General features: G+C 32.7%; 1 protein-coding gene and 1 non-coding gene across 2 annotated transcripts; one reads left to right on the forward strand and one right to left on the reverse strand.

The window, feature by feature from the left end:
- Positions 1–6,051: 6,051 nt before the first annotated feature.
- Positions 6,052–9,348, forward strand: LOC108457258 (FT-interacting protein 1). Its single transcript, XM_017756223.2, has 2 exons — positions 6,052–6,589; positions 6,715–9,348. The coding sequence occupies exon 2, from the start codon at positions 6,874–6,876 to the stop codon at positions 9,241–9,243; it is 2,370 nt and encodes a 789-aa protein (XP_017611712.1). The 5' UTR covers positions 6,052–6,589; positions 6,715–6,873; the 3' UTR covers positions 9,244–9,348.
- Positions 9,349–11,374: 2,026 nt separating this feature from the next.
- On the reverse strand, positions 11,375–11,447 carry TRNAK-UUU (transfer RNA lysine (anticodon UUU)). Its single transcript has one exon. It is a non-coding gene; the product is annotated as a tRNA-Lys (tRNA).
- Between the last annotated feature and the right edge of the window lie 1,266 nt (positions 11,448–12,713).

Consider the following 12,713-nt stretch of genomic DNA (forward strand, 5'->3'; position numbering starts at 1 on the left):
ACAATTAAGTTTACTTAAACCAAAAATCTCATATTTACTTAAATTTATTTAGAAAACCAATTGAACCAGATCAAAATACGATAGAAAAACTTATTTGAATCAAACTAGAACAGAATACTCTGAGATCATCTGATCTATTGAGTCCAAGATTAATCCACTCGGTTTACTTGAAAGAGAGAAAACTAAGGAAGTGAGCTACGAAATCTCAGTGTGATTCCAAAACATACGTAAACAAGTGATTTCAACAACCGTCCAAACATAACAGAAATCTCGAATAATACACTATGTTCATACATGTTAAATAAGTGAATCAATACGCAAATAATACAATCAAACGTATATGCAATACACACTTGAATGCCAAAACAAATGCAATGTGATCTTACCTATCCAACCGCTACACACTATCTCTGTCCACCCAATTATACCAAATAGGGTTTACTAGACCCTTCCATCCTTTACACACCAGTTTTGGTTTATGGTGGACCCATCCAACCAAATTACACTATTATGTGGTCGTTTGCCAGTTGAATTATTGTGGTTTTACTACCAAATCAAATAATGCAGTTAAACTGCCAAACCAAACTTCCTTCACTTCATATTCAAATCCCAAACACAATACAAATGCATATAATATTATCAATACAGATATACAGAATTGAACATAACCATTTTTCGGACTTACATAATCAATGAACATTTTGTAATAAGTTCAATTTAACAGATTCAGATTCAGAATTAGACATATTCGTATTCGGATACAAATTGACGAAACAACAATACACACACTTTCGATTATCACATCCAATCATTCTCACATTTCAAACTTAGTTTACCAAATCACTAGGTACTCATTTGAATAATGAATTAAATATTATGAATACATATTCTTTTACACAACCGAGAATTAAAATAACCTTAAATAACCTTATTCACACAAAAATAATGTCCTAACCACTTTTATAGAGGCTTAAACGAATTCGGGATCACTTTAGGAATAAAATGAATCAATTTACAAAAAGATGGGAAAACTACAAAAATAGGGCCACATGGTTGTATGGCCAAGTCGTGTGGAGGGATTTAGACTGTGTGACAGGGCACATGGTCGTGTAACTGAGGGACACGCCCGTGTGACTGAGATACATGACTATGTGGTATATCGTGTAACTCTCTAATCTCCTATGACAAAATTACACAATTTAAAAGTAGAAGAGACATGCTCGTGTGACCAAGACTCAAGCCCATATGGCTGAGATACATAGCCATGTGAACATACCATGTAGTTCACTGTCGATTTTTGTAACAGGGGTCACACGACCGTGTGATCTGCCTGTGTGCAGTATAAGCCCGTGTGGCCCGTGTGGTCCAAAAACCACCCCAATTCTCGCTGCAAAACTTGAAATTCAACCACAATTTCACCCCTAATTCAGATAGATCAAGAATACACACTCGAAAGACAATTCCAACGCATAACAATCAACCAACATACCTCGACAAACAAATCTAGAACTCGATCACACGAATATACAAATATTACAAATATTTCCTGATCATAACAAGATAAAATAATTCGAAAACAAGTGATTGAAACGCAAACAACCGTACTTACCTTTTTCTTTCTTAAAATTCGGATTTAATGAACAACAAATGAACAAAAGAAATCTTGTGAAACGACAATTGACAATAAGTTTGGAACAAAAGAAAAAACTGAAAAAAAATGGAGAAAAAAAATAAAAAGAAAAAGTGAAAGAGAGTGAGGGAAGTTTTTTTTTTTTTGGAAATTCTTTAATAAAATCATAATAAAAATAAAATAAAATAAAATATAAAATATAAGAAACCTTAATATCCAAAAAAAAAAATTCTCACTTTTCACACATAGGGATTCAAATATGAGACCAAAAGGTATACAGAAGCTTAACCATTGAACTACTAAGCTCATCATTCTCTCTAAATCGCAAAGAAAAACATAAAAGTCTATTCGAAACCACTAACTCATCCTACAAACCTTAATTCTTATAACCCCAATTTTGGAGTGTTACACACCTTGTTGATGTTGTGATTTGTCGTGTCTAGCCAAACTATGCCAAATTGTGGTAGCTTATTGTATTCAATTGAAACATAAGGTAAGTTTTGTTTAATGTCTATGAACTTACTAAGTATTTTATATGCTTACCTAGGTTTTTTTCCCTTTTCCTTGTAGATCGATACCTTGCAGAATGCATCAAGCCGGATCAACTCGAAGTTCACACTATCATATCACCGAATTGGTAGATATTTGATCATTTTGAACCTAAGGTTGTGGCATGTATATAATTGTCTTGATGTATATAAGTGCTTTGTATATATTGTAATGTATAAAAGTCTTGATGAGTTTGATAACTTTTGATGGATTTGGTATATGATGATTCTCATGTTGTTTAGGGTAAATGAATTGGTTAATGTATGAGTTAGCAATGCTTGATGAATATGGGAAGTTGAAACATGAATTTACTTAAGCTTGTCATGTAAGTTAGTAGGATGAGGTAAGTAGAACGGCCAAAATGACGCTTAGTTGAAATGGTAAGTTTGATTTATATGTTTGAGATGTATGTTGGTTGATTTGGTTCAAGTTTAATGCCTTTAAATCATTAAGGTATATAATGTTCATATGTGTATAAAATGGTAAGTTTTAATGCTTTATAGCATAAGTAAGATTTGTAATTGAATGAATTAGTAGGTATTCCTCAACGATATTTAAATGCTTATGATTTGTTGAATGTTAAAGTAATGAATACTTTGATGTAAAGTTGAACATGAATATTAAGCTTGTTTGGCATGCTTTTGACATGTTTTGAGTCAGATTAAATCAATTTTTGGTGCATATTTTGTATGGTTTGGTTGGAAGATATGAAATAGGTACCAAATGGTTCATTTTTACCAAAAACAGGGCCCACGTTGCGACTTCAGGTTTTGGACATTGCAACGTTATGATTAGAGTGAATGATGATGTGACAAGCTAGAGCTTGTCCTCGCGACATGACATACTGAGATGGCCATGTCGTGACGAGCACTAGATGAAGTCGCGACGTTGATCCACACATTTTAAAAACTTTGCAATTTGGTTCATACTTGGGTTGACTAAGAGCTTTCGTAAGCTCGGTTAAGGCTCAAAATTGTTTGTTTAACCTAAAATAAATGTGATTAAGAATGAATTGCATGTGTAAATGATTGTTTTATTGCGAATTTGACAGTAGTTGCTCCAACAACGAATGTAGCATCATGTACCTCGAACCCGACAGTTGGGTTAGACGAGGGGTGTTTCAAAAGTTTTCAAAATCAGATCAGTGGCCAAATCGGTCAGGCCGTCGGTTACTGATTTAATTAATCTGATTGATTTGTGTAGTTCGATTAAACGAATCACTAAAAGAATCATAAAAACATAAAAAAAAAAATCCAATTCAATTGCTAGATTCAACTAATCCATATTGATGCCTACGTCAATTGGTTTATGATGCAAGAAGAAATTGAATAAAGGAAAGTCGCCAAAGAATAGAAGAAAAAAAATTGAGAGAGAAAGAGAGAGATGAAAGATGAGCAAAGCCAATTTTGAAATTGCATAATTGTCTTTCCTCCATGAATGGTGCTTAAGAGGGAAAGGTAACGACTCTTGAGAACAAACTGGAAAGTTGTTAACTATCAACTGCCTTAAACACACCATTTTCATTAAACGGTATTGACTCAAAATGAATTGTTTTGAACACGACTCAGACCTTAGCTACGATGCAATGTTTCATTAAAAGGTATTGACTCAAAATAAGTCATTTCGAACACAACTTAGATCCTAGTTGGAGGTACTGTTTCATTAAAGTTTCTAACGCAGAAACACTACGTTTAACAATTACACTAAACAAAACAAAATAGAAATTCAAAACAAGCATGATCGTTGCTGCATCCTTTCATAATAGTACCTTTCTTTGGAATGGTACCCCGATTGGTTCTCAATCCAACTAGTCCAACCAAAATGTACGATCCGATTCAAACAATCATGATTTCAAAGTGAAATCTTGATATCTTTACCTAAAAGGAACAAGCTAGAAAAAGGGAAGAAATTAACAAGGATGCAACAATAGGAACCCGAGAAAGCATAAACACAAAGATACCAAAGTTCATAAATCGTAATATTTGGAAAGCTTGAGCTAGGGTCTGTTTTGACTGTTAAATTAGGTACATTGGTTGGTTAATGGAGTTAGTGCATATTAAAACTTCATACACTGTTAAGTTAGAACATTACGGCTTGAAGTTAGGACCATTACAAGTAATCGAGTTAAGTGCACTATTTTGAAAATAATTTAGATTTTTTTTATTTACAAAACACATATTTTAGGCTTTTTTTAATTGTAAAATATGCATATTTGGATTTTTTTTTATGTTAAACCTGAGTATTTGAAAGGCCTTCATTCAATTGTAAAAAAAGAAAAAGAAAAAGTATTTCATTAAATGGTAACAAACAAATTATATCACATAGCAATGAAGAATTATTACATTATTTGGATGTTAATAATTACATCCCATAGCAATGAAGAATTATTACATTTGGATCAATTTTGAAATAATTCCTTTGCATGCAATCTTTTGCAACTCATCACCAAATAGGAACTCCTATAGCTTAAAAATCCCAATCCTCAACTTTCTATTGTCGGTCAACACAAATTTTCAGGCATTAAATTATCCTTTTGTCTCAGCAAATTCTCCAACACAATTTCACTCCACCCATCAAAATACTTAACAAATTCAAGACTAAATTAGAAAAAAAAAATTAACAATGAGCACTAAATTTAACAATTTAGAAACTTAATGAAAAATAATCTTAATCCTAATAAAATTAACAAAATGCACTAATCAAATTAAACATTACAATTGCCTCTTTAAATTTTGAGTATCTGCAAGAACATATTGAAGCCCTCAAACCATATACAACACCCTTACCTGACTCATAGATTTTGAGTTTTGCAAAAGAAAAAAGATATCGATGGAGCTTCAGGTTTAACTTGGTATGAAATGATTTAGAGCTTTGAAATAAGGAAGACAAGAAAAGATAGAGATCATGGTCACGATGGAGAATAGTTTTAAGAACAAAAAAGGATGGGAAAGCTAGATATGAAAGGGTTTTAAGTACCCAAAATCATAAATTAATTTATTTTTTAAAATTGTAATAAAAAAATACATAGATATCTGATATATTTAATCAAATATCCACGTATCACCTATTTATTGGCTCATCATGCCACCTCAAGAAAAAAATTAAATTATGGAAACAATGTGTGTAACCTAAGGTATCACATTGCTCTAAAAACAACTGTGAAGGTAAAGATAAACAATGAAGCAACGCGAAGTGGCACCAAATTCTCTGCCAGTGGAAATAAAAGAAAAACAATCAAAGATAGGAATAAAGATGGAGAATAAAAATGCAAAAGCATCTTTGTACGAAAGGTGGTATACCCTTAAGCTTTTTGCTTCACTTTAATTTATTTACTTGTAATTTTTGCTTTAATTAAGCTCTCATCAGTCATCACATTGCTTTTTTAGCTCACTGAAGTCATCTGTTTTGCAATCTTTACTTTTACCCTTAGCCTGCGTTTCAGAAACAATCAGGAGCCAATTGCAAAGTGGTGCAACTTGGATGGTAAAAATATTCCAACCGCATCTCATTCATCTTCTATCAAATGACTAAAATTGAAAAAAATTGTGAAGTTCCAAATTTATGTAAGTAACAAAATTTCAAAGATTAAATTCAAAAAAATTACTGATTAAATATTACTTTAATCCTTATATAAAATTTAAGACACAAGTTCAAGTATATATATACCTGAACGTTGAATCCGAGGTAAAAAAAAAGTCTCGCCTCGATTCCGTCTCTATTTGCAGCTAAGGTAAAATGGGTAGGATGCCCGTGTCATGGCAGACTTAATGGGAGAAATAAGCTTTTATTATTTGCTTTTGCAGTTTGACAAAATGTTAAGAAAGCTTAAAGAATCTATAAAAGTGAGGATCAAAGGCACTTAGTTTGAAGCTTATATATTAAAAATGCTATAAAGGTTATCTTTGTCTAACCAAGTGGGGCATCAACTCTCCTTTGCTGCTTCCTGGAATTCTAGGAACCAAAGTCACTATCTTTTCTTCTTTTTTTTATTCTATTTTGTTTTAATATGTTCTCAGATGAAGTAATTATGGAGTTTGGATGGTCATGATTTATGGTTTCTAATGCCTTTTCCCCTCCTCAATTAATATTTATTTCCACCTTCATCAGTCTTTTTGCGTACCCTTTTTTTTCTTCTTCTTTGAAAATAAATGATTCTTTTTCTTAACATTAAAGCAGCAGCTGGAGAAACTTTTCTGGAAGTTGGGTTGGAAATAGCTAAAGAGGTCTTAACAGAGTATCTGAAACCCTTCGAAACCAGAAGCTCCAAAGGGTCCCAAAGTGCCTCCAAAACTTTCTTGGGAAGATAAGAAGAATCCATTGTTTGAATACAACTATACAAAGTCAATAAAGGAGTGACAATTATGAACGATTCCAATTACTAAAGTAGTGGCTTTCTTCTTGTATGCCGTGGTGAGAGTTATTCAACTTTGGAATCCATATTTTTATGTAGCTTTGATTAACTGTTTTGCTGTCTTAAAGTAAAAAGAAATCCCTTCTAACTTTTTTTTATTTCGTTTTTGGTGCTAATGTTTCAGCTTCAGCTATTAAAGGATTTAAAGCTACAATACAGGTATACTGATACAAACTACAAAGCAACTCATTGTACTTCATTTAGCACCTTTTGAGGGTTCCTAGGCTTTCAAGCAACAAAATTTCGTTAGGATAAGAGGTGAGTTAGAAGAAGTCTGTCATCAATGAATCCAGCGACTGCTGCTAACCAGAAAGAAGAGTTCAAATTGAAGGACACAAAACCGCAGCTCGGGGAACGATGGCCTCATGGTGGAACACGCGGCGGAGGTGGTTGGATTAGCAGTGAACGAGCAACAAGCACATATGACCTTGTTGAGCAGATGTTTTATCTTTATGTCAGGGTTGTTAAAGCCAAAGATTTGCCCACTAATCCTGTTACCGGAACCATCGATCCTTATGTCGAAGTGAAGCTGGGGAATTATAAAGGAAAAACACAGCATTTCGAGAAGAAACCGAACCCGGAATGGCACCAAGTGTTTGCATTCTCCAAGGAGAAGATACAGTCTTCAATTCTAGAGGTGTTTGTAAGAGACAGAGAGATGGTTGGCAGGGATGATTACATAGGAAGGGTGATCTTCGACATGAATGAAGTGCCTACAAGGGTTCCACCTGATAGTCCTTTGGCACCACAATGGTATCGATTAGAAGACCGTCGAGGGGAAAGCAAGGTGAGAGGGGAGGTTATGCTTGCGGTGTGGATGGGAACACAAGCTGATGAAGCATTTCCAGATGCTTGGCATACAGATGCTAGCTCAGTTCAAGGAGAGGGTGTTTTCAACATCCGATCAAAGGTTTATGTATCTCCAAAACTATGGTACCTTAGAGTGAACGTTATTGAAGCTCAGGATGTTGAGCCACATGATAAAAGCCAATTACCACAGGCTTTTGTTAAGGCTCAAGTTGGAAATCAAATACTTAAAACCAAGGTATGTCCTCAGAAGACACAGAATCCCATGTGGAATGAAGATTTGATATTCGTAGCAGCTGAGCCTTTCGAGGAGCAACTGTATCTAACAGTTGAAAATAAAGTCACCTCTGCAAAAGATGAAGTTATGGGGAGGATAATCTTGCCCCTCCACATCTTTGAAAGGCGGTTGGATCATCGAGCGGTTCATTCAAAATGGTTCAATCTTGAAAAGTTCGGATTTGGTGCGCTGGAGGGAGACAAGAGGCATGAACTCAAATTTTCAAGTAGGATTCACCTTAGAGTCTGTCTTGAAGGAGCTTACCATGTGCTGGATGAATCAACCATGTACATAAGTGACCAAAGGCCAACTGCTAGGCAGCTTTGGAAGAACCCAATTGGAATCCTGGAGGTGGGCATCTTAAGTGCTCAAGGGCTTCAACCAATGAAGAACAAAGAAGGGAAAGGAAGCACAGATGCTTACTGTGTGGCTAAATACGGGCAGAAGTGGGTGCGAACCCGAACCATAATCGAAAGCTTAAATCCTAAATGGAATGAGCAATATACATGGGAGGTGTACGACCCTTGCACGGTGATCACGTTGGGAGTTTTCGACAACAACCACTTGGGTGGCAGTGGAGGTAAAAATGATTCTCGAATCGGCAAAGTAAGAATTCGGCTATCAACACTGGAAACAGATAAGATTTATACCCACTCTTACCCTCTTCTCGTCCTACAACCATCTGGATTGAAGAAAATGGGGGAGCTTCAGTTAGCAGTTAGATTCACATGCCTCTCTCTTGCAAATATGATCTACCTCTATTCGCATCCCTTGCTACCAAAAATGCATTACTTGCACCCTTTCACTGTAAACCAGTTAGACAGCCTAAGATATCAGGCCATGAACATTGTGGCGGTGAGGCTTGGCCGAGCGGAGCCACCGTTGAGGAAAGAGGTAGTGGAGTATATGTTGGATGTGGATTCCCACATGTGGAGCATGAGAAGAAGCAAAGCTAACTTCTTCAGGATTGTATCACTGTTTTCGGGTGTGATCGCTATGAGCAAGTGGCTTGGTGAGGTTTGCCAGTGGAAGAATCCTATCACCACAATTCTAGTGCATGTTTTGTTTTTCATATTGATATGCTACCCTGAATTAATCCTCCCCACCATGTTCTTATACATGTTCCTTATCGGGATTTGGAATTACCGATACCGGCCGAGGCATCCTCCTCACATGGACACCAAGCTTTCATGGGCAGAAGTAGCTCACCCCGACGAACTCGATGAAGAGTTTGATACTTTCCCGACATCGAAAGCTCAAGATGTAATCAGGATGAGATATGATAGGCTTAGGAGTGTGGCAGGAAGAATTCAAACAGTGGTGGGAGACATGGCAACTCAGGGCGAGAGATTTTTAGCTCTACTCAGTTGGAGAGACCCCAGGGCAACCAGCCTATTTGTTCTATTTTGCCTAGTTGCAGCAGTGGCACTGTATGTGACACCATTTAAGATCATGGCTTTGGTTGCAGGCTTGTATTGGCTTCGCCATCCCAGATTCCGCAGCAAACTACCATCGGTACCCAGCAATTTCTTCCGGAGATTGCCCTCTCGAGCTGATAGCATGCTTTGAAAATTGTTGTTACTATTATACTTTTTTTTTTTTTTTTTACTCTCTTTCGGATTTCTTTCATTGTCTTTCCAATAAAGTTAAATTAAGGGGCTATGTTCTACTGGATTTTCTTTTGGATTGAGTCATGAACAAATTTGCCAACAAACATTCACAACAAATAAGAAGCAGTAAGATATGTTCTGAAATTGGTTTAAATAGATAAAATTATTATAAATATGCATGTCTGAATGTCCATTAACTTTCCCAATGCGGCTGCCGCTATGTAGGAATTTGATTGGTATAATAGTTGATGTCCTATTTGGTTAGCCCTTTTCTCTATCGTCTTTTCCTATTCAAGATATTTGACCCAACCCAATACAATTCTCCTTGCTCTTTTAATCTTCTTTACTAATTTTTCTTTGAATTTATCCAAAATGATAAGCATGTTAATGCTGGATTCACGAATCAAAAATAAAAAATGCCAATGCTTCATAGGGTTATCTCCTCAAATTTGAATTTCTTTTTGTTTTAATTTTCAAGTAATCATTTACTCGCTAAATCTTAGATTTCATTTTGTAATAAAATTATAAGAATATAACATTACAGGTAGAATATAAGATTACTTTGTTTGATTCCTTTAACTAGAATATAAGATTCAAGTATTTGGTTAAAACACATTTTACTCCATTGTACTTATTATAGAATTTTTTTTAACATATTTAGTTCATTTAATATTCTTTAGACTCAATTTTTATAAAATTATGGTAAATTATTACAATTATTACTTTCTATTACAATTTTTATATTAATAAGTAAATATATTGTGTTGAAATGAATTGATAAATCATAATTATAATAATTTATGAAGAAGTAATTGCAACACTAACCATAATTATATTTATAACTATAATCAATATATTAATAAATAAGTTATTAAATAAAATATAATGATTATAATTGTAATGTATGATACCTATTGATTCACTATTAAGAAAAAGAAAATTTTTGTTTTTAATTAGTCTTAAACTTCATTTAAGGAAAAAACTTAAATTAATTAGAATAATAAAACAAAAGGTAAATTGGTTTAAATTTTAAGATTACCTCATAATCTAAAATTACTTAGGAATGGGTTGTATTGAGATTACACCTTATATTATGACCGAAATGTGAAATTATGGGATGGTCGGAATATTAAAATTCAAACACTATAATCTCTCAATTTTAAAATGCTACATTCGGTAAACCAAACATTCTTTAATGTCATTCTGTTTTTTCTTTTCCTTTACAATAATGTGAAAATGACCTGCAGATTTTTAAATATTTAAAACTACTTTTATAATATATATATATTAAAATTTTTATTAGCAATAAATTTTAAAATTAAGAATTTGAATTTTTTTTAGTATTAAAACTCAAAATATTACAAAGGAGAGGAAGTATATAATAATCCGATATTTATATGACTTGTTTTGTGTAATAATGTAGTCTGAAATTAACAATGTGAAGTGATTTTTGATAAAACAATTTTTGTTATTTGACAGCGATGATATGGTAGAATTTTGGAGTTGCAGGTTAAAGTGAATTAGGGGTTAAGGGATTCAAACAAAAAATGTTAACTAATGCAGCTACATGACCTCCAGTAGTTTTAGGTTTAACTATAAAAATTCCTTATATTGTTTTTTTTTCACTTAAATATTTAAAGATTTTTTATTTATAAAAGCGGTATTTAGATTATCAAATTTTATTTTATGTTATTTTGAATAAGAATTATTATTATTATGTTTTGAGGTAAAATAAGACGAAACTGATAGTTAAGATATCATTTTTGGCCAAAAAAAAAAAACTTTAGATACTTAAATGATAGAAGTGATATAGTTGGAGGGTTAAATTTGAATTTAAGGCTTATAAAAGATAACTTTTATGTTATGAAATAAACAAATATTTTTAAGGTTGTTTGTTTGACGTTTTGCAGAATGTATAAGAGAAAAAGGGATTGTATCATAGATTACGGATTAACCCTGCTTCAGGGAAGGCGTTTTGGGGGGGGGCGGCGCGAATAGATTAAGCCAATATGAAGTACGAATTCGAATAGTTGAGTTGAGGACTCAAAATGCCGAAAAATATAGGCACAAAAAGCAAAAAAATAAGGAAACGCCGTCTGTGGGAATCGAACCCACGACCACATGGTTAAAAGCCATGCGCTCTACCGGCTGAGCTAAGACGGCTTCACGGACAATATAATTACAATTTATTTATTCAACATTCTGATTCTATATTTTTTTAGTTTTTGACCAAGTTAAAAACTTAAATTTGGCGTATAATATATTTTCTTGGTGTTTTTTACCTCAACAAACTAATGTTGTAAATTTTTTAAGAAAGAAATTTTTAAATATCTTTATTTTTTAAACCTCAATTATTTATAACATTATATAAATTAATTATTGCTAAATATGGGTTTATTTTAGATAAATTATTATTGTAAGAAGTTATTTTTGTATTAAAAGAGAGATCCAAAAGTATTCTTTGAAATGGGAAATGCATAAACAATTAACCCACATATATGAAACCATTTAAATAAAAAGAAAAAAGAAAAAAATCCATCTAATATGAAGCTACTTGTTTCAAAATTGAATTTATTAATTTTTATTGCAAAAGGCGGCTTAATACGCCTCAAACAGTATGAGTATGGAGTCCAATAGTATGTAAGTTGATTTACTATCCCTCAACAAAATGAAATGACTTGTTAGAAAATCACATACTTTTTAATATTTTCATTTTTAAACATAATTTATTTTAAATAAATTATATAAATGGTGAATCAATTATTCTCGTGTTTCTATTTTGGTTATTCAATTTTAAAATTTTAAAATTTAGGCACTAACGTTTCAATTTGCAGAAAGTTTTTTAAATTGGTGTAATAATATGTTTAATCATCAATACTTATATATTCTATCAATTTGATCCTAATTTTAAATGATTCAATAAATTTAACCCTTTATATTTACAAATTCTATCAATTTGATCATCAAGCTTCCTAACCAAAGCTTTCAGCTTTTAAAATGAAAGACATTTTCATCTATAAATTTGTAATACCCAAAAAGAAAGGAAAAAAACCTCTCAACTACAAATTAATAATATAATTTAAAATCAATTTTATATATTAATAAACAATATTTTAAAAAGTAGTTATATTTTGAATTGTTAACTCTAATTTTTCCAAAAAGAAATATTAGTTTAGTTAATGAACTACTTTTACGTATTTTTAATCTTTCATCAGAATTTTATAAATATATTTAAAGAAAGAAAGATGAGCAGAAAAATCCATGTCCATGAACATATCGGCAAAATCACTACAAATTTGCTAAACATAAGTATATTATTAATTTGAGATAAGATTTTTTTGGTGTTTGATAATATATAGATGTGAGATATTTGTGTTGTTGGTTTTTGTCCTCCTTTGCACTTAAGGATTTCGTTACAGTGTTTGATTT

The sequence above is a fragment of the Gossypium arboreum genome, chromosome 9, assembly GCF_025698485.1.
Source record: "Gossypium arboreum isolate Shixiya-1 chromosome 9, ASM2569848v2, whole genome shotgun sequence".
Classification (NCBI taxonomy): Eukaryota; Viridiplantae; Streptophyta; class Magnoliopsida; order Malvales; family Malvaceae; genus Gossypium; species Gossypium arboreum.